This window comes from Narcine bancroftii, chromosome 4 (genome assembly GCF_036971445.1).
Source record: "Narcine bancroftii isolate sNarBan1 chromosome 4, sNarBan1.hap1, whole genome shotgun sequence".
NCBI lineage: Eukaryota > Metazoa > Chordata > Chondrichthyes > Torpediniformes > Narcinidae > Narcine > Narcine bancroftii.
The window spans coordinates 187,140,645-187,163,362 of NC_091472.1; the positions used below are offsets into that span (position 1 = coordinate 187,140,645).

Below are 22,718 nucleotides of genomic sequence, written 5' to 3' on the forward strand. Positions count from 1 at the left end.
ATTTTAGAACACAGTTATACAAAGATACTAAAGCTATCAGAAAATTAAATATATCCAACCTTCTGTAAAGTATTTTACAAAGATAAACTGTTTCAGTTTTCACATTAAAATTGGTATTTTATATGACTGGGCAGAAGAAAATCAAGAAAAAATGTGTGCGTGAAAGCATATACGAACATATAACATTGAACACCTTAGGGTATATTTTAAGGATTTTGGGCTGCTGATCACGAAAATCACCAGAGGATTTTCCTATCACGTACCTTTTTTTAAAAAAAAAAGATATAACCCATTATTTGTGATTTCCTGTCGTATTTTAAGTCTACTAGTATGTTGCTTGCAAAGCAAGCTGTTTTGGACAGTCCATTCATGCCTGGGCATGCGCCCAGTGCAGGTGCAATGCAAAAGCTGGCTTAGGCCTGGAAATGCTTAGGCAGGATTGATGCAGGCAGACTATAAAAGCAGTTCACATGTACAGATGCTGTGCATTACATTGATTATAGATTGAACGCATGTTGATGCATATGTTCTTCATGCAATAGCATATTTAACAATAGCTTTTATCGTCTTCAGGAAGATTCAATACAGCAGAAATGGCTCATCAATGTCACAACAGCTGCGACACATTCTGTTACATTTGTGGTGAGAATACACTTAAGGCTCCAATACGCAGCATGGCTGCACTTATTAAGAAAGCCTAGGAGCTCTACTTCGGTTGCAAATTGGTGACCAAGACAATCCCTGGGCTCCTCACATTTATTGTGCAACTTGTGCAGTCAACATGAGAGCTTGCGTCAGCATCATGTGAAATTCAATAAAACTTAATTTAACGCTTCTCCAACTTCCTACGTGATACAGCAAATATGAAATTATCTTTGCATACAGGTTGAAGTTGTCTATTATAATCTCCAACTTTTTCCCCTTTAAAAAAAATGTTGTCCAGTGAAATTATTAATAGGAGTAAGTCATCAAGTTGATCTGTCTGCAGTAATCTTTCACCTCCTTTCATATTAATAATTATCTACCTTGAACTTCAAAAATTCTCAAAGACACTGCTTCACCCACCTTTTGAAGTTCTAAAGACTCAACGCCCACAGAAAATATTTCACTTAACCTCTGCTTTAAATGGGCAACTCCTTATTTTCAGTGATCTTCTAGTCCTAGCTCCATAAGGAAAATTTCTATTTCCATCCTGCCAAGATCTCTAAGAATTTTATGTACTCATCTCACTTCTTTGAAATGCTAGCAAATACATGCCTAACGTGTCCAATCTTCCCTCATAAGAAGCTATCCAAGGTATTAGTCACGGAAACTAATACTGTGCAAATTACTCCAGATGTGATCTCACTAATCCACTAATTAACTGAAAAATAACCTCTCTACCTCTATATTCAATTTCCTTAGCAATAAAAGGTAACCTTCAGTTAACCAGCTAATTACTTACTGTTACAATTTACCCACCTTTAATAAAACATCCATAGGACACCCAGATCCCTCTGTATCTCAGAGCTCTGAGATCTCTATTTGGATTAAAGTTATTTTGTATGTTTTTCTTGCCAAAATGGACAATTCCTCTTTTTCCCACATTGATCTCCATTTTATGGATCTCTATCCACTCCTATCCATATTCTTCTGCGGCCTCGTGACCTCTTTGTAACTTACCTTCCTGACAATTTTTCTGGTGAGGAGATGTTGGCTTGAAGTCGATTTAACAAAATAAGTCCATTTATTTTTTTTTAAAGTTTTTTATTTTTCACACTATGAACCATATTAACCAACATACACACAAACATTTCCCACTTGAATATACACAGTGTCATTTTCTCCCCTTTTTCCCTACTCCCTTCCCTACCTCCTTCCCATCCACTCCCTACCCACGAAACGTTCAACATATACAATACAATAAACCCATTAAACAATGTCATCACACATGAACATAAACAAGAAAATTGTGTCATCTACTTTTACACACTGGGTCAGTTCATTTCGTCTTCTTCTCATTCTATTATTTTAGGGGGTGGAGGTCTGCAGTAGGCCCTCTCTGTTGTGTTCCATGTATGGTTCCCAAATTTGTTCGAATAATGTGACTTTATTTTTTAAATTATATATGTTATTTTTTCCAATGAAATACATTTATTCATTTCTATGTACCATTGCTGTACTCTCAGGCTCTCTTCTGATTTCCAGGTTGACATTATACATTGATTTGCTACAGCTAAGGCTATCGTAATAAATATTTTTTGTGCTTCATCCAGTTTGAGGCCTAATTCTATACTTCTTATATTACTTAGAAGAAAGATCTCTGGATTTTTTGGTATGTTGTTTTTTGTGATTTTATTTAATACCTGATTTAGATCTTCCCAAAACTTTTCCACTTTCTCACTGCCCAAATTGCATGTACTGAATAAAAATAATAAGGAAATTCTTATAGAAAGGGGGAAACCGAGGATAGCGCTAGATAAATTAACAGAATGGTACAAACAAGGGGGCTTACAGCTACCAAACTTTAAGAATTATTATAGAGCAGCACAATTAAGATATCTATCAGATTTTTTATCAAACAAGGGAAAAACCAGATTGGACCAGGTTAGAGCTAGATAAAATAGGGGAGAAGGTACCAGAACATATACTTTATAAGTGGGATGAAAAACTGGTGCAATATAGAAGTTCACTAGTACTGCACCATCTGCTCAACATTTGGAAGAAGATTCACGTAGAAAGGAAAAAAATAAATTACCAAGTACCAAAATTATTATTGACACAAAATCAACTAATCCCTTTCACAATAGATAACCTTTCCTTTAGAGAATGGGAAAGAAAAGGGATTAAAAGAATAGAAAATTGTTTTTTGGGAAATAATTTATTATCTTTTGAACAAATGAAGTACAAATATGGAATAACTAACAGTACAATGTTTGCATACCACCAACTGAAAACCTACTTAAAGGACAAATTGGGAAGCAGGCTGAGGTTACCAGAAGGAAGCAGCTTTGAATATGTGATTACAGACACAATGATAATTAAAAGATTTATAACAAACATGTACATCAAACTGCAAGAGAATGAGAATGAGGAAACAAGCTGTAAACCCAAACAAAAGTGGGAACAAGATCTAAACATAAAGATAAAAAATGAAATATGGGAAAAGCTATGCTCTGGAACTATGAGAAATACAATAAACACGAGGTTACGGATGATACAATATTACACAGGCTATATATCATGCCCCAAAAGTTAAATAAATGGGACCCAACAGTATCAGATAGATGTTTTCGCTGTAAGAAGTCCATTTATTTTTGAAGCAGTCAGATTCAAAATAATTATGCAAAAATGCTAGAGCTTGGTTCTCATTTTAACTGACCCGGAAACCAAAGGCACACAGCGGAGCACAGTCCTATTGGAAAGAAACTCTTTCATAATTCTTCGCTCATCAGAGAGGGAATATCATGCTTTCGCCATTTGATGACTGAATAAGAAACTAGGTCCATGAGCAAAGCATTTTTCTCTTTCAAAGTTCAGAATAAAGGGCTATTAATACTGATTTACTAATAATTATTACTAAAATCAGCAAAAGACAAATCTGGAATCCCTCATGGAACACAACATATCATGCAACAAGTAGTACATGTGGAAGCACCCTGGTTATTTCTAGAAAATTATTCACTTACCGGCTAACGTGAGCTCATTTCCCAAATATTGTCTTTCTTGTTTAAGGCGAATAATTTCTTCCCTTTGCTCATTATTTTCCACTGTTTTTTCATCCAACTCATCTTAAGCAAAAGACAGAGGGTAAAAAGTGACTATAAGTCTGACTGTAAGAGGTGCTTAGGCAATTTGTCTGCCTTGCAGCAGACAAAAAGAAATTTCATTTAATGCGACATTGTTTTATTGTCATGGCAATATATTGAATCTTGAATATTTAAATGATGTGTTATTATTCCGTACATTTATTAACATCAATTCCTAAACAGTCATTTACCACCTACCCTTAAGTTTGCAGACTTCATGTCGTAGGTTTTTTGAATGCTGCTTGTTCTCATGAACCTCTTTCCTGCAATTTGTTTCATTTAGCCTGGCTTCTCGTAGTGCACCTTCCAAGGTTTTAAACCGAGCTGTAAGATCTAAGATATGATTGGTAGCTTCGACCATATCTTTGTCCTAGAAAAAAATGCATTTACAATGTGGTCATTGCAGCACTTATTCAAGAATACATATGAAACCTTCTCCAAGACAGTTTATAGTTTTTTGAGACACATGACAATGCAGGTGCTCTGAGCAACTTACAAAATGCTGGAGGGACTCAATGGTCAGGCAGCATTTTTGAAGAGAAATAGACAAAGTTTTGGGTTGGGTCCTCTTTCTAAGACGAAGATGAGAAGGAAAAAAGAGCAAGCATGAAAAGTAATGGTGAAGGGCTAGGGAGGGGCCAAGAGATGATAGGTACTCGTCAGAAATCTGGGAGAGGTTGTGTGAGAATACCAGCAGGGGAGCTGGTGTAGAGACTATTGGGATGGGGATCATTGGAGCAAAAAGCAGTACTAGATTAGTCTGGGAGAATGGGAACAGGTGAAAGACAGATGGATACAGTAGATTGCATTACTTAAAGATGGAAAATTCAGCGTTATGAAGAACAGCTTATCATGGTCAGTCTGAGTAGCTACAACTAAATGGTATAGACATTGAATTTTCCAAATTACAGCTGACTTCTACCTTGATCTGATTCCACTATTTCGATCTCCCTGTTCCCATTCTCCCACTCCATTCCAGTACTGCTTTTCCCTCAAAATTCTACCCCCTCTTCTCTCCTGCCTGCCTCAGCTCTTCTGCCTACATTTGTCCAGTATCCCATTACCTCTAAACCCTCTCTAGCTCTTTCCCTCTCCTTTTTCTGCTTGCTCTCTCTCCCTCCCATCTTAGATTTGACAAAAGATCCCAACTTAAAACATTTCTCTCCACAAATCCTGCCTGACTTGGTGAAACTCTCCAGCTTCTTACTTTTTGCTTATAGTTTTTAATTGATTTTTTATTGACTGCCTTCGAGAGGCTACAACGAATGCAGCCTTTACAAGGGGGCTGACTCCCTGATAGAAACCAGGATTTCTATGTTCAACTATGCATGGTGGAAAGCCTACAGCTTCTGCTCTTTCAGACTGTAATCATGGCAAATGTCTAACTTATTGATGTCAAACAAAATAAGTTGTAATATTTAATGATATAAAAGTAGAAAGAGCCAGAAATACCAAATGTCTGGGAGCATCTTTGAAAAAAGAAAATTAATGTTTCAGATTGAAGATCCTTTGAAAGGGAGAGAGGGATGCAACACAAAACTTAAATAATTTATCTTTGAAAACCCATTGGCTTCAATGACATCAAACAATAACACGTCACAGTGGAATATTTAAAAAAAAATCATTAATGGAAACTTCCAAGACCAGCTTAAAGTTGACAACACAGATGATTTACTGTACATTTCATTACTTTTAGTACCTTTAATTCTAGCATTGTAGTGAGCTCTTGTTCACGTGCTTGTAACTGTCCCACCTGAGAAGAAAGCTCCATCACAGAGGAATTCAAACTTTTGTTCCTGTCCTGTTTGAGGCAAGCAGAATCCATCAACTGCAGTTAAAAATCGACAACTGTGGTACAAACATTTTTTTTTGTTTCCAATAGCAGTTTACCTTTAGTTCTTCACAGTTACTAGCAGACTCTGCTGCTTTTTCAGACATTTCTTTTAGCTTTTGCTGGGTGTGGTTGAGTGTTTTCAGACAATCAGCTTGTTGAGATTCCAAAATTTTGTGCTGTCCACTTAAACTTCTAATGATCTCGTTCCTGTTTCGCAGTTCGTCTATTAAACACAGTATTATTACCGGTTTATTAGTAATAGGAAAAAAACATACATTCGTGTTTTTCTCTTTGGCACATAACTGACCTGTGGAATTTTTTTTTCAATTCTATAAGGATGTTTTATTTTGAGAAGTAATTTACAAAGGATAAGTCATACTCAATACCCCATTGATTAATTCCATGTCCTGAGACCATGTCCACTAGTTCTAGACTTTCAAGCTCAAAGGGACTGGACCGGTTCGAATCCCGTGCTGTCTGTAGGAAATTGTACATTCTCCCCATGTCTGTGTGGGTTTTCTCCAGAGGCTCTGGTTTCCTCCCACCCTTCAAAACCAGTGCTGTAGGTTAATGGGGGCGGCACGGACTTGTGGGCTGAAATAGCCAGTTACTGTGCTGTATATCTAAATTTAAATTTAAAGAAAGAGGTTGAGTAGGTCAGTTAAGAGGCTTTTAGAGAATAATTTAGAGAACAGTGTTTTATTTAAAAACTGAACATTTGAAACTTGGGTCTTAAATCAGAGTAAAACAAACTGCAAAAGAACAGGCATGACTTGGTTTTGGTCGTAAATATATTAAAAAGTATAACAGCAAGCAAAAAATGGCAAACATACAAAGAATTAATACCAAGTTTACAAATATACATTAAGGCAAAAAAAAATCAACTGAATAAGTGGTCTAACCACACCACTCAAGTGAGGTTAATATATTAGATCAAAGGAAAAGGTGCATTATTTTCCCAACTCTGCCTTCTATTGGTTAAACAATCCTCTATCAACGTTAAAACATGTGCATACTTACGTGGTGCATAATTCTTAATTGCAGCACCATATCAAACGTCTTTTGGAAATTAAAATATACAAAAGCCACCTGTTCTCTATTCACTGTTATATCCTCTAAGATCTCCAGTAAAGTTTGTCAAGCAGGACCTGCTCTAACCCTAATCCACGATACATTTACCTGATGGAACAATTTCTATCCAGATGTCCTGCCATTCGACATCTTTAAGCTAACTGACCAATAGTTACCCATCTTCTACCTGCATCCTTTTTTAAACAATGCCATAACATTTGCTACCCTCCAATCTGCTGGGACCTGCCCAAGTCCAGAGAATTTTGGTAAATTATGACTAAAGTTTTCTCCTTTTTTTGGATCAGGGGATTAGCCTTCCTTTAGACCAACTGGCTTGCTGAGCACTACCTCATTAGTTACTGTGATGGTATCGAGGACATTACCTCCCATCACATCCCTACTATCTCTCTTTGGCATGTTAGATGAGTGGAATCGTTCAAAGCCTTGGCCATTTCTACATTATCCAATATTAATATGCTACATTCACCTGAACCACCCTTTTCTGCTTTATATAATTATAAAAACTTATTGTTTTACATTTTGTGACAGTTTACTTTCATAATCTAACATCCCTTTCTTTATTGGTTGCTTGGTGGCTCTGTTGCATTTTAAAGTTTACCCAAATTTTTCAGTTTCCCACAACTCAAGACAACTTTCTTTCCACAAGCTTTTAATTTTGATGCATTTCTTTATTTCCTTAGTTATCCAAGACTGTCTCTCTCCAGCCTTACTGTCCTTGCATTTACAGGTAACTGGAATATTCTTTTGTTGAGCACTGTGAAAAATCTATTTGAAAATCTTTCACTGTTCCTCAATTGCCCCACTATCTAGCCTGTGCTCCCAGTTTACACTACACCGATTTGAGATAAAACTATTGCAACCTTCATTTGTATGAGAAATTCAATCATTCTTTGACCATTCTTTCCAACAGGATCCCTTGCTCCAAGATCATTCATTTTACCTGTCTCATTATTTAGGACTAGGCCTAAGATATCATGTTTCCCATCGGTCCAGTAAAATGCTGTTTATGAAAGCAATCACAGATCCATTCTATGAAGTCCTACTAAAGACTTCCTTGACCAATCTCATTTGCCCAATCTATGTTTACGTTAAAGTCCACCATGACAAATGCCATTCCATTCTTCAGATATTTCTTGGTTTATTGGCTATCCCAATGCAATGTTATTATTTGGTTGCCTATAGATACTCCCTCCACTGATTTGTTTCCTCTATTGTTTCTAATCTCTACCCAGATGGATTCAATATTCTGCTCTTTAGGTCTTATATGGTCTCTACTGCCCTGATCTCATCCTTAATTACGAGCGCTCTCCCAACTTCCATATCTTTCTAAATTACCTGCTATCCTTGGATATTTAATTCCCATTCATGTTTTTGTAATAGCCACTAAATCATGCCCTTTGCACTGATTTGTGCCGCAAGTTCACTGACCTTGTTTCAAATACTACGGACATTGAGGTAAAGTGCCATTTTAGAATCTAGTAATCTTTGTATCTTTTGCATTTGACTTTCCTTTTTCTTACTTTTGTTTTGGTCTCTGCATTACTTCCCTTTGTCTGCCAGCACAAAACAGTAAGTCTGAAGTTTGAATAAATTTGCAAATTCAGCAAGGGAAAATCAAGGCATTATCAAAGAAAGGGAAAGTAAAATAAATTTTAAAAAAGTCTTGGAAAAAACATAAGGACTTTGACAGAGATAGCAAAAGTAAAATATCAGCTAAAAGTTACAAAAGACAGAAACATCCCAGAAATAGAGAAACTACAAGGCAGGAGTAAATGAGATCAAAGAAATAAACAATAAAAAAGTACTAAATTGCAAAAGCAAAAATGGCTATGGAAATTGTGGATGCTCTGGCACCATGTGTCTTTCTTAATGCTTACAATATCTGTATGCTAATTTCATCATTCAATTAAAGCATATCTTTATCAAGTCAAAAATCCAGTTCTACTTTTCCTTTCCATGCGAATCATCTCAGAAGTTCTCCAGAGAAAAGCCTCATTGCCCATTTGAAGGCAATAACAAATGTCAAAACTGGGATAATTAATTTTTGTGTTACTTATCCACAAAGGGTTAATTAAGCGATGTAGTCTAAACTTTTAAAAATTGTACTAACGCTCCATTTTGGCACATCTCTCTTCTAGGCTGAGTATGCGCAGACGATCCTCCTCCCATGACAGGAGCTGCTTCTGATGTGCTGCCACCATGTCATTCAACTCTTTATCCCGATCTTTTAGTTCTACCACAAGCAGCTGTAATTCATTTCGTTGCTTCTGAATAGTAGCATTCTCCAGATCTACATTTCTATTCTGGAAATAAAATGGTAATCTCATTAGAAAGATTGTTCTGATATTTTTTTTTCTTGTGTTTCAACAAGTATTATTAGATTTTCTTCAGAGAAAACAGAATATGGTTGAATGCAATTGTGGTGTAAGTTTGTAATCCTAAACTATTAACTAAATTTGCAAATTCAATCATTGCAATCATGCAAATATATTTTAGGTAACCTAGTATTTTTCAGATAGAGATGCAATTTGCATCCAAATATTTTGTCTGGTTTTTACACCTCAGTGAATTGGTGGAAGAGACAGGAAAGTAAAATAACTCAAAAGTCACAGGATATCAATTTTCAAATTGTTTCAACGACAAACTGACCATACAGGTGCTCACCCTCATTGAATCACAATGAAATGATCCCTAATTGGGCATCTATTTTTTTACCCTTCCAACCTCATTTCTGTTAGAGTTAGATGTTCAGACTCTAGACTCCATTATATTGTACATTTATACTTTGGCTGCTGTACACTTTGTTTTCATTTCACTAGTTTTGATTCCCAAGAATAGGAATAGAGTTAGAACCTGCTCCACCATTCAAAATGAGCTTCAAATCCACTTTCTACTGCATTTCCCAAAATTCAGAACTCCTGATCATTCCACACCTGGCACACGGATGATGCTTCGCTTGCTCATCTGAAGTAACAATGGAGCCCCAATTCTCCTGAAGCTGACCGAGTGTCCCATTACTGCACTCCACTAAAACTCGTCAATGCCCCTGTTCCTGCAGTCCCCTAAAATTCACAAGGTTCTCAGTTCCTGCACTCCCTGGGGCTCCATGTTCCAGTTCTTACCTGAAACTCACCAGGAATCCATTTCCCACACTGCTCTGAAATTTACCTGGGTTCCCATTTCCTCCATTCTCCTGAAACCCACTGGGGGGGTCCCGGTTCTCATCCTCCCTTCTACTTTGTCAGGGTTCACTGGATATTTTATTACATACTTATGCAACATCTCAAGAATGAGAACTTAAAAGTCTGTTCGAGCAAAAGTCCAGAAAATCTATCTCTCTGACTGGATTGCGCCAGATTATTAGAATTTTTCTTTAGTATCATAATCTGTTCAAGCCTCAAATATATTCAACCTCCCACAGCTGTTTGGGGAAGGGAATACCAAACATTTCATAATCAACTGAGAAAAAACTTCTCAGCACTTTCATTCAAACTGGCAATCTTTTAATCTGAATCTATGTCCCTTTCTTCTAAATTCTCCCTGCAGGAATACAACCTCTCACCATCTTACACATTACAACATCACCTCTCAATCTTCTAAAACAATGAGTATAGGCTCAATCTGCAGAACCTTTCCTCAAACGATCAACCATTTATCCCCAGGATCATCCTAACAAACATTTTCCAACTTCCCTCTTAAATGGAGTGATAATTGAAAAGTAACATTCATATGGATGCCAGGCAAGCTCCACCTCCAACTCATGAGAATCTGCCTAGTCACCTTTGTCATTCAATATCACTAACACTGGGTTTCACACCATAAAGCAGGAGAGGGGGGGGGGGCATAATTGACCCTGAACTCAAATAGATCAGATGTGGCTATAAGGATGTCAGAGGCTAATATCCATTGGAAAGTGTCTCCCTTCTTGACCCCTCGAGGCCTCAGGACTCTGAAGCAATACACTCCTCTTGCCTAGAAAACTTTCCACTTGCAGTGCCAACAATTCTCATGAAGCTCCATACATTCCATGATAAAGAAGCCCTCTCCAACCCATCAACCTCCTCAAAAGATTCGTGCAGTACGATCTTCAAAATGCATTGCAGTTATTCACCAGGCAGTAATCTCCCAAATCGACAAACCTCCACCTTCTGAAAGGACCAGAGAAGCGGGTGCATAGAAACATCTGCAGGATTTCATCTAAGTTGCACACCAATCGAGCATGGATTGCAAATATTAGAATTCCTTGCCCAACAGCACTGTGAGAGACATTTGCTGGAAAGAATGCCACAATTCAAGACAGACACAAGCTGCCCAAGTTTTTAAAAAAAAAACCTTATACAGAAAACAAGCTAAAGCATGGAGACACTAAAGACTACTGATGATGGAATCTGGAGCAAAAATAGCTGGAGGAATTCAGTGAGTCAGGCAGTATCTGTGGTGGTAAAGAGACAGTCAACATCGCAAATCAAGACCGACCCTGTATCGAGGTCTCGACCCGAAACATTGATTGACACAACCTAAAGCATGTTCTGTGGGGTGAAACGCAGTCAAGCACAAAAGAGGAAACTTTCACTCACATTTTTCATAGAGCCATTCAGTGTTGGATCTGCCCGAATGGCTTTTGTAGGACCGGTTTTAAATCTTGCTGTATTTGTTAAAGCAAAGTCTTGCATTTTCCCAATGTTCATTTTTGAATCCCCAATAGACTTTGAACAGCTGACATTTTCTGATGAAGACTGAGAAATAAATTTAAAATGTTAGAACTCAACCGTTTTTTTAAATATAAGTTGCAAAATACAAGAGGTGGTCAAACTTTCTGTTTCCCACTGTCCTTGGCAGAAGTCACCCAAATGTTTAATGGGCACTCAAGTGTTTTCTTTTTAATTAATTCTAACAAAGGAAAATATTGCTAAATGTGTCTTCACTTTGACCTTGTTTGAAACATTAAAAATGTTGACAAATGATGCATTGTATGTAGAACCAGAATTTAAGTCTCAAAGCAACAATTCCCAATTCCAGTTATGTTACTGACATCAGATACCAACACTGAAATTAATGAAGGGCACAGAGCTCACAAATTCCAAAGTGTGTCATGGAATCAGAGAGTCCAGGGACATGAGGCCTGGCAATTTTCCAAGGAAAGATGTGAACATTTACACAGAATTTTGTTGTCTTATCAAAGTCCATGGTAGACAGGAGCAAGGATCTGCTGCCAGGACATTGTAGCCAGACACTCCTAGGAATGAATTGCAGCAGTAGAAGACGAAATGCTTGAAGAGGAACAATGTTTGGGAAAGGAAGATTAGACTAATATTGTACAGGTGGCAATGGCAGTGGGGCGTGTAAACTCAGAAAATGGAGTAGGAGACATGCACTCAATCTCTGCCCACATCTGTTTTAATGGCTGAAATGGTGCTGAGGCATGCCGTCAGATAACTCAGACTAGTCTTTCCCCTTCTCGGCATCTTTCTTATTGGGTCAGGGGATAGAAAAAAAAAGTCAAGGTCATTGAATGCAAAGCAAATGAAGGGCTATCAAAAGTACAGATAAAATAACCCTGAGCCCTCAACTATTTCAGGTAACAAGAATTGGCTTTCCACTCTTATCAGCTGACAAAAAAGAAAGGTCCAACACTCTAGTATAAATATGTAAGTAATGGACTAATAGTACATTGGGTATTTATTTTAATTATATTTCTTACTTTAGATTTCAGAGTACTTTGCCACTGTTCAAGGTGACTTTCTAGGATAAAAACACAATTGATTAATACCTGGATAAATTATTGTTTAGAAAATGTCACTCTCTGGTGCAGAAACAAGTATGCAAGACAATTTTGATTAAAGATTTAACATGCATTGTACCTGAACCAGATCCTGTTGTGTTTACTGCATTCCTGGCGTTAATATGGGCTGAGTCTCCTGAAGGAAGGTCTCCTTCCATTTCAACACCTAGTACCTAACACACAGAATCATATATTATAGGATATTCAGTACGATAATTTAAAATATCTGATCAACATCTGCGTTTTTCTCGTACAATTTCAAAACCTAAGACTACAGAAGCATATCGACTTTGATTGCTTACATACCCTTTCCAAGCTCAGTTTTCCAGCATAATTGTGTCAAAATGGTTTTTTTTAATGAACATAATGTAGCGGTAGCTACACTGCTACTGAAAGAACACACAACCAGACGGGTCGAGCTCAGTGAGCAGAAAAACTGGTTTATTGTTGGCTGCCAGGCTGGATTTATACTCCCAGCCCAGACCTGGCTGAGAACCGCGCTGGGGGCCGATGTCACTCGGGCGTCAATTGGTCCCCCAGCACGGGCTTCTGAGCCCAATGCTGAGAGGAAAGGGAAACCCCCGACAGCACCATTTTGGCTGGCTGCCCCACCACGTGGATTACAAGCGAGGCCGGTTCGCCTGCCTAGTGGTGTGCTGCCACACAGCCCCCCACTCCCCCAGAACTGGTGCCAATGTCCTTTTTACCTGGGTGGCCTCGTTTCTTGGGCTGGGCCACAATCACTGGTTTGGTGGGGTCGAGGTGAGCTGGGTTCAGCCTGTCCACAGTAAACAGTTCCCGCCTGCCGCCGATGTCCAGTGTGAACGTAGACCCTGAACGCTGGACAACCCTGTACGGCCCCGCATAAGGTCTTTGCAGAGGTGCCGCGGGCGGGCCCCGCCGAATAAAAACATATTCTGCGGAGTGCAGCTTGCTGGGGATGTAAGATGGCCATGTGCCCTGTCTGGGCGGCAGTGGGGGTGCTAAGAATTCCAACTGAACTTACCGGGCAGTGCCAGCAGTGCGCAATAGACCAGCTCAGCTGATGATGCTTGCAGATCCTCCTTGGGCGTGAAGCAGATGCCCAGGAGCACCCAAGGCAGTTTGTCCACCCAGTCAGGACCGGAGAGTCAGGCAAAAAGTGCCGACTTAAGGTAGTGGTGCAGACGCCCGACCAGCCCATTGGCCTGTAGTTGATAGGCTGTGGTGTGGTGTAGCTCTATCCCCAACCTGTTGGCAAGCTGTGCCCAGAGCGCAGAGGTAAACTGGGCACCCCGATCACTGGTGAGGTGATTCGGAATGCCAAACCAGGCGACCAAATCGTGCAACAGCGCTCAGGAGCAGAAGTCCGTGGAGGCGTCCGGCATCGGGATCACCTCAGGCCAATGAGCGGTGCAGTCTACCACTGTGAACAGGTAATGGTTGCCCCGGGAAACTGGTAAAGGCCCGACTATGTCCATGTGAATGTGGCTGAACCGTTCCCGGACATGCTCGAAGTCTTGCACAGGTGCCCTGGTGTGCCTGTGCACCTTGGACATCTGGCAATGGATGCATGTTCTTGGCCCAGCCCACGATCTGCTTCCGCAGCCCATGCCAGATGAACTGCTCTGCCACCATATGGACCGTGGACCTGATGGACGGGTGCGAAAGGTCATGGATGTGATGGAAGACTTGCCTGCACCACTGCTGGGGAACCACCGGCTGCGGGGTACCCATGGAGACATCACACAGGTTGGTGCCTTCGTCGCTAGGAGTCAGAAGGTCTCAGAACCACAGGCCCATGATGGCAGTCCTGAAGGCTCGCATCTTCTCGTCAGACTTCTGGTCCCGTGCAAGCTGGTCGAAGTCAAGGCTGGGTGTCAGTGCGCAGATGGCCGATTGTGAGAGTGCATCGGCGATCACATTGTCCTTCTCCGCCTTGTGCCAAATGTCGGTGGTAAAGGAGAGGTGACGCTGCTGGCGGGCCGACCAGGGATCCTTTGCCATTGCGAGTGCCTGGGTGAGGGGTTTGTGGTCAGTGAAGATGATAAAAGTCCTCCCCTCCAAGAAATAGTGGAAATGCAGCACCGCCAGGTACATGCCCAGTAACTCACGATCGAAGGCACTATACTTGCGCTCTGGTGGGCAAAGAAGCCGGCTGAAGAATGCCAGCAGCTTCCATTGTCTGTTCACCTGCTGCTCCAGGACAGCGCCAACAGCTGTGGCAGAGGCATCGACAGAGAGCGCCATATGCAGGTTGGTGTGCGGGTGGACGAGCATGGTAGCCTTCGCGAAGGCATCCTTGGTGACCTCGAATGCACTGCAAGCCTCTGGGGTCCAGGTGAGCGTTTTGTGCTTGGCTGCGATAAGGGCAAATAGCAGCTGCATGATACGTGCAGCTCCTGGGATGAATTGGTTATAGAAGTTGACCATACCCGCGAACTCCTGCAGCCCCTTGAGGTTGTCCAGATGTGGGAACTCCTTGATAGCAGCGACCTTCGTAGCAGCGGGCATGACTCCTTCGGCCGTGATGGTATGGCCCAGGAACTGCATGGACTCTTTCCCGAATTGGCACTTGGCTAGGTTGATGGTGAGGTTGAAATCGGCCAGCCAGGAGAAGAGGGCGCGCAGGTGGGCCTTGTGTGGTGCCCGATGCTTGCTGGCAATGAGGATGTCATCCAAGTAAATGAAGACGAAATCCAGGTCCCTGTCCACTGAGTCCATGAGGCGCTGGAAGGTCTGAATGGTGTTCTTTAGCCCGAATGGCATGCAAAGGAATTCGAACAAGGCGAAGGGGATGATGATGGCCGTCTTGGGTATGTCCTCAGGGTGCACTGGGATTTGGTGATACCCGTACATCAGGTCAACCTTGGGGAAAACCCTCACACCATGCAGGTTGGTTGTAAAGTCCTGGATGTGAGGAATGGGGTAACAGTCAGGAACTGTCGCCTTGTTGAGTCGTCGTTAGTCTCCGCAGGGGCGCCAGCCACCAAAGGCTTTCGGGACCAGGGGGAGCAGTGAGGCCCATGGGCTTTCGAACTGCCGAATGATCCCCAGCTCCAACAGATGCGAAAACTCCTCCTTCGCCACCTGGAGCTTGTCAGGCGGGAGCCGGCATGCCTTGGCGTGAACCGGTGGGCCCTGGGTGGGGATGTGGTGGAACACCCCGTGGTGCAGCAAGGCAGTGGAGAACTGTGGCTTGAGGAGGGTCGGAAACTCGTCCAGGATTCACTGCAACTCGTCTCTGAGTGTGCTGATCATGGCCATTTGCAGCTGCTCTGTGCGGGAGGCGTCGAGGCGAACGACCTGGAAAGTCTGGGAGTCTACCAAGCGACTACCTCAAATGTCCACCAGGAGGCCGTGGGCGAGGAGGAAGTCGGCACCCAGGATGGCGGTTGGAAGGGACAAGACGATGAACCTCCACAAGAACTTTCGCCAGTCGATCTGGAAGTGGACTGTCTTGTTCCCATACGTCCGGATCTCTGTTGTGTTTGTCGCATGGAGGGGAGGTCCTTGATGGCCATGGCCGGGATGACGCTGATCTGGGCCCCAGTGACAATGAGGTAGCGCCGGCCACTGACTGAGTCCCGTAGGCAGAGGAGGCTGTGTCCTTGGCCAGCTGCTGCAGCTATTAACAGTGGCCGGCCTGCTCGTTTCCCTGGAACGAGCAGGACTGATGACACTTCTGAGCCTTGGCTCCCCAGTGCTGGTGGTAGAAGCAGAGGCCCGGAGCGGATGCCATGCCCCTGGTTGTGCATTAGGTGGCCCCTATAGGGGCCGGGTGTTCTACTGCAGTGCTAGGGGCAGGCTTGGCGTGGTAATGCCCATGCCTCATGACCTGCTAGACCTCCGAGCCCTCCGGGAATTGTTCAAGCTATAGCTCTTGGGCCTTCTGAGCAACCTTCCTTGGGTTGATAAAGCTCTCTTGGGCCAGTAATGGCCGGATGTCGTCAGACAGATGGTTGAGGAAAATTCGCTCAAAGAGTGGGCAGTTGGTGTGATCAACCTTGAGCGCAAGCATCTCGTCCATCAGCTCCACCGGGGACCTGACCCCCAAGGTGCTGAGGTGCAGCATCCGAGCGGCACGCTGATGCCTGGATAGTCTGAGGGATCTGTTGAGCACTCGCTTGATGGTCCTGTATTTGTCTTCGGCAGGTGAGTGCTGAACGAGGTACAGCACATGTTTGTCAGTGGCCTGGTCGAGGACGGCGACCACATGGCAGAATTTGGTCGTGTCGGTCGAAATCTGGTGGAGGTAAAACTGGGCCTCCGTGTGGCCGAACCAGGGTCTCTGGCTCCTGAACCCACAAGTCAGGCAGCTTGACAGCTCTAGCACTGATCCCAGGTTCGCTCATGTTGGTTTCAAAGACGTTTGAACCAGTCAGGGTCACCAATTGTAGCGGCAGCTACACTGCTACTGAAAGAACACACAACCAGACGGGTTGAGCTCAGTGAGCAGAAAAACTGGTTTATTGCTGGCTGCCGAGCTGGACTTGTACTCCCAGCCCAGACCTGGCTGAGAACCGCGCGGGCTTCTGAGCCTGGTGCTGAGAAGAAGGGGAAACCCCCCCCGACGGCGCCATTTTAGCTGGCTCCCCCGCCACGTGGATTACAAGCGAGGCCGGTTCGCCTGCTATAAATTTCAGAGGAAAAATTAACAACCTCAAAAAAAGTCAAATTTTAAAATTATATTTAAAAGTGTATGAACTTTTAATAAAGTCTAAGTAATGCTAAAAAACTGGTTAAACATGGTAACTGAACTTTGCTTCTAAAATTCACTTCACTGAAGAGGAACAGAAGGCTAACAAATAGAGCAGAAAGGGGTAAAAGGAGAAAACAATGGAGCAATTTTAGTGATGAATTGGGAAGAATTAATGAAGTAGACTCTTGAAGAAGAGCTAGGAACAAGAAAAAAAGCAATATTAAAATGTCATGAAATAAAGTAATTCTAGTGGCAAAATATCTTTTTTAATTAAACGTAAAATCATAAACATTTCATTCACTTGTCCAAAATCAATTTAAAACATTATTATACAATGCACAATTTCAATTTTGCTTGGACTCTCTGTCTGATTACCTGGTTTAAATTAAAAAAAATGCATATAATCAGTTCACATCTAACCCTTGCTATTAATCAAGCATCAAGTGGGTACAGATGAACAGGCAGTTTCATTGCCATGTTGACCTATTACTAGCTATTACTACCATAATCAGAAAAGACAATTGATAAATTATATATACTCACTATTTTACCAAAAATGGAGTCTGTGTTATTTAAAAATAACCAACGATTAAAAAATGGCTCCAAGTTAATCTATAAATTATGCCTGCATGCATGTAAATAGTTTGTACTGCAGCGATGTGAGTTTATTTGACTGAACAAAACTAGGATATTTTACAAATAATCATAACATGATGAGTTAACACTTCAGTTATGATGCCATAGTAGTATTGGCCAGCCAATCAGCTCACAGCTACCCCCAATTCAAGTTCACTTTGGTCAACCCTCTTTCTGACTATCAATATTTTGCTAGCGACCTTTTAAAATTAATTAATAAAGTCACCATCTCAACACTCTGGTTAACCTGACCTAAGGTATGAATTGTACAAACATTTACATGTACTAAAACATTTAACTTGAGTAGTTCAACCAACAGAGTGTCAAAGTATTGAATTAGGTTTATCACCTTCCCCCAACTGAACTCTGGACCAATCACTGCCAAATTACATCATCATCAGTATCATAAACGATTTACTAAAATGGGTTGAGGGTCCAACTCTCTCTCTCCATTCAGAAATGAATTAAACTGGGAGATTTACCAGAAGGCACCAAGAGAATAGCCCCATCTATAGAGTAAACAAAAGGAGATTACAGGGTATGCTTTCATTTGGACTTGAATTTATGTTTAAACAATAAAAGCAAGATTTTTTTCACAGGAAACTGATAAAGAGAAACATTAGTCAGAATGTAAAATGATTAATACTGTACTGATATTAATTATCTCACTCGTCCATTCTTTATTAGAAGTATAATAAATAAATATTCTAACATCAAAACTAAAAAATCTAATTTTCATTCTCGAGCAGAGAAAATCTGTGGAAATATATAGAAGTTGGCATGGAAGGCATTATTCTGGTTAAAAAAATATATTTTGAACAGTAGAAACAGAAATAATGAGACACTGGTTCAAATGGATGAATGGGACTTACAGCTGAGAGAAGTGGAAAATCTTCCAAATGATCAAGGGAAGATCTGCCAATGGTTATATCCTATCACTAGGTTAATGATTATCATTAATATCTACCTGTGCCGCCACACTCGGGGATTTTGTACAGCAAGGTCTCTTTGTTCCTCCTTACTGTCTCAGGGTATGGCAGAAGTGAACAAAGGGAGAAGAAACCACGAGGTGGTGGGGGAGGGAGGGTGTGTGCGTGAGGAAAGGTGTGCATTGGGAGGAGGTGTGTGAGGAGGATGTGGCTGAGAGTGGAGGTGGTAGGAGGAGGATGATGGGGTGGTGAGAGAAGGGGATGGTGAGAGAGGGGGATGGTGAGGGGTGTGGGTGGTGATGAGGGGGGTGAGGGTGAGGGAGTGGGGGTGAGGGGGAGGGGGGGTGTGGTGAGGGTGTGGTATGGTGAGTGGTGGTGTGGTGAAGGGGGGTGTGGTGAAGGGGGGTGTGGTGAAGGGGAGGTGTGGTGAAGGGGAGGTGTGGTGAAGGGGGAGGTGTGGTGAGGGGATGGTGTTGAGGGGGGTGTGGTGTTGAGGGGGTGTAGTGAGAGGTGGTGTGAGGAGGGGGTGTGGTGAGGGAGAGGTGTGGGGTATGGTGGTGAAGAGGAAGGAGTGGTGAGGGTTGAGGGGGTGGTGGTGAGGGGTGGTGTAGTGAGAGGTGGTGAGGTGAGGAGGGGGTATGGTGAGAGGGGGGTGTAGTGAGAGGGTGGGGTGGAAACCAGCCGCTGCCTTCCCTCCCTTTAAATGAAGAGCGGAGCTCGCTGAAGGGGGGGGGGGTTACTTTGATCACATCAAATCAATTTGGTCTGAATATATCAAGGACAACCCAGAAAGAACTCACACCGTGCGTGACGCTGGTTGCCCACCCCAGCGGCTGGGCTTCATCTTGGTAACAGAACCCGACCGTGTTCGGCGCCGCCATTGTCGGAGCGACCGGTGCCGAAGGCCCACACAGGCACCGTTTCGCCTGTGCAAACCGACCGCAAAAAAAGTGACAGCACTATCTTATTTATCTCACTGGCATATTATATTCCGAACAATAATCAAGTATGGAATTTGTTTCACTGTTGTGGGGATTAGTTCCGGCAGTAACTAAGGCTGCACATTTCGCGTCCCCTCGGCGTCGGCGAAAAGAGAGGCCCCTGGAGACGAGCGCAGGTGTGGCTGTGGTCGGATGGTCTAGTGAGGCAGTTTGGTTCATTTTATGAGGAACATATTATCGGCGTTTCATGAGTACACTGGAATTTGGAAAAAGGCGCAAAGGTATGGAGTTGGTGCCACTCATTGGAAACGAGGAGCTGTACACCTGTTCATTCCCGGTCTCATGGGGACCAAAGGTGGTTTTCGGAAACTGATCGGGCCACACGTGGCTGGAATGGTTTTAGTTTGATTTTCTTCTCCTATTGTTAATTGTCTTCCGTGCAATTTACTGCCCTGGTTATGAGAGATTAAAGTTTTCATTGGTTTTGTACTTGGGGAATCATGTAAGTTACCTGTGTACGTGTCCTTCAGCATGTCCAGCTCTGTTAACAGGCTATTTTTTTAAAAAAAGCTTTGTCAATGTTGTCATGTAGAGAGCAGTGCAGACAATTTGCTCACTAGTTCCCACATAAATACATGATCTGTACTTTGTAACCCTGAATGTGACGTCAAATTTATTGTCGGAGTACACACATGACATAACATACAACTCTGAGATTCTTTTTATCCTCTGGGCCAGGCAGAATTACCACTTAATGGTAGTGCAAAAATAAACTGTATACAATGTACACATCTAAAGAAATAAACAACTGACTATGCAATGCAGAGAGGAAAAAAAGTGCAATAAAGTGCAAAAGTAACAGTCTTTAAGTGAGTCCCTGATTGTTCAGGAATCTAATGGTGGAGGGGTAGCAGCTGTTCCTGAACCTGGTGGTGCAAGTCTTGTAGCACCTATACTAGTTTCCTGATGACAGCAGCGAACAGATCATGTGCTGGGAGGGGAGGGGGGTGAGGATCTTTGATGATTGTTGCTGCTCTCTGATGGCAGCATTCTCTGTAGATGTTCTTGTGGGTCAGCACAACATTGTGGGCTGAAAGGCCTGTATAATGTGCTGTAAAATTCTATGTTCTGATGATGGGAAGGATTTTGCCTGTGATGGCCTGGACTGTGTCCACTATCTTTTGCAGGGTTTTACACTTGGGGGTATCAGTGTCCCCATACTAGACCATGATGCAGCCAGTCAGCACAGATTCCACTACACATCTGTAAAAATTTGCAAGGGTTTCCAATGTCATACCAAACCTCCAAAAACTCCTGCGGAAGTAGAGCCGCTGATGTTCTTTCTTCATGGTGCTATTAGTGTGTTGGGTCCAATAAAGATCCTCCAAGATAGTGACCCCAAGAACTTAAATTTGCTTGCCCTCCCACCTCTGATTCCATAATGATCACTGGATTGTACACATCTGGTTGTCCCCTCCTGAAGTTAATAATCAGCTTCTTGGTTTTGGTGATATTAAGTGTGAGGTTATTGTTGGTGCACCATTCAGCCAAGTTTTTAATCTTCCTCCTGTATGTTGACTCATCACCTCTTTTTAGACAACCCACTAGTGTGGTATAGTCAGCAAATTTGTAGATGGTGTTGTTATCATACCACACCCGCTAAGAACGTGGCCCTGTGGTGCTGCTTACTAATGGAGATTGTGGAGAAGATGTTCTTACCTTATTGTTTGTGGTCTGAGGATGAGGAAATCCAGGATCCATTTACATAGTGGGGTGTTGAGTCCCAGGCCTTGGAGTTTGTTGATCAATTTTGAGGGGCTAATGGTGTTAAATGCTGAACTATAGTCGATTAAGAGCATCCTGATGTATGCATCTTTGCTGTCCAGGTGTTCCAGGGCTTTGTGTAGAACCAGTGAGATGGCATCCGCCGTAGATCTGTTACTCTGGTAAGTGAATTGGAACGGATCCATGTCGCTATTCAGACAGGAGCTGTTAAGCTTCAACGTCAGCCTTTCAAAACTCTCTTTCACTGGTGAATTGATTGATAGTCATGTCAGCAGGACACCATACTCTTCTTGGGCACCAGTACAATTAACACCTGTTTGAAGCAGGTGGATACCATGCCCTGCTGGAGTGAGATGCTGAAGATATTCATGAATACATTGGTAAGTTGGTCAGCACAGAGTATTAATGTTCAGCAGGGTGCTCCATCTGGAGAAGAATCTTTCCTTAGATTCATTCTCCTGAAGGCAGCCCGTACGTCGTCCTCAGATATGGACAGGAGAAGATCATCAGGGACATGAGGTTGTGCATTGGTGATTCTTGTTCTTGCGGTTGAATTGGGCTTAGAAGGCATCAAATTCATCAGGGAGTGAAGCTTTGCAGTCTCCTTCTGCACCAGATTTTGTTTTGTAGCAGGTTATGTCATTTAGGCCCTGCCACAGCTGTCGGGTATCCTTCGTGATTTCCATTTTTGTATGGAAATTCCACTTTGCCCAGAAGATAGCTTTCTGCAGGTCATACCTGCTCCTTCTGTAGTTATTTGGATCTCTGGACTTAAATGACTGTGATCTGGCTCTCAGCAGGTTCTGGGTTTCATTGTTCATCCAGGGCTTCTGGTTGGGAAAAACCCTGAGTGATTTGGTGGGGAAGCATTCACCCACAGCTGTTTTGATAAAGTCTGTGACAGCCCTAGTGTAATCATTCAGATTCTCAGCTGAGCTGAAACTAAATATAGGAGAGAACTGAAATTATTCTAGATATGGATTTATTCTAAAACCATGGAATAGGCATATTACCTTGACCACATTGACCCCTTACAGTTTCTTGTGTACATTATGTGTGGGATGACACAGCTGAGAATTGCTGTCTCAGAGTGTCAAAGTTCATTTGGATGACCGTGGATGTTATTTGTGTGGAGCTTGTGACCATGTGGATTTCCTTCAATGTTCCAGAGATGTGTAGGTTGGTAGGTTAAGTGTCAATGCAAATTGGCTTTCGTATGTCAGTGAATTGTGTAATCAGGTGGTTTTGAA

At 42.3% G+C, this 22,718-nt stretch overlaps 1 protein-coding gene across 5 annotated transcripts in view; it reads right to left on the reverse strand.

The window, feature by feature from the left end:
• ccdc62 (coiled-coil domain containing 62) overlaps positions 1–19,638 on the reverse strand; it is a 39,520-nt gene extending 19,882 nt beyond the window's left edge. The window contains exons 1-10 of one of the 5 annotated variants that reach the window (XM_069933221.1): positions 19,545–19,601; positions 18,296–18,322; positions 12,576–12,669; positions 12,416–12,456; positions 11,292–11,450; positions 8,825–9,017; positions 5,679–5,845; positions 5,488–5,589; positions 3,987–4,158; positions 3,669–3,770 (exon numbers count right to left, since the gene is read on the reverse strand). In XM_069933221.1, coding sequence (XP_069789322.1) covers positions 3,669–3,770; positions 3,987–4,158; positions 5,488–5,589; positions 5,679–5,845; positions 8,825–9,017; positions 11,292–11,450; positions 12,416–12,456; positions 12,576–12,669; positions 18,296–18,322; positions 19,545–19,586 — 1,099 coding nt within the window. In that variant the 5' untranslated portion in view covers positions 19,587–19,601. Of the gene's footprint in view, positions 1–3,668; positions 3,771–3,986; positions 4,159–5,487; positions 5,590–5,678; positions 5,846–8,824; positions 9,018–11,291; positions 11,451–12,415; positions 12,457–12,575; positions 12,670–17,720; positions 17,873–18,295; positions 18,323–18,685; positions 18,704–18,780; positions 18,993–19,542 lie in introns of those variants that run through there. The other 4 variants (XM_069933220.1, XM_069933223.1, XM_069933225.1 and 1 more) reach the window with 4 other exon arrangements.
• Between the last annotated feature and the right edge of the window lie 3,080 nt (positions 19,639–22,718).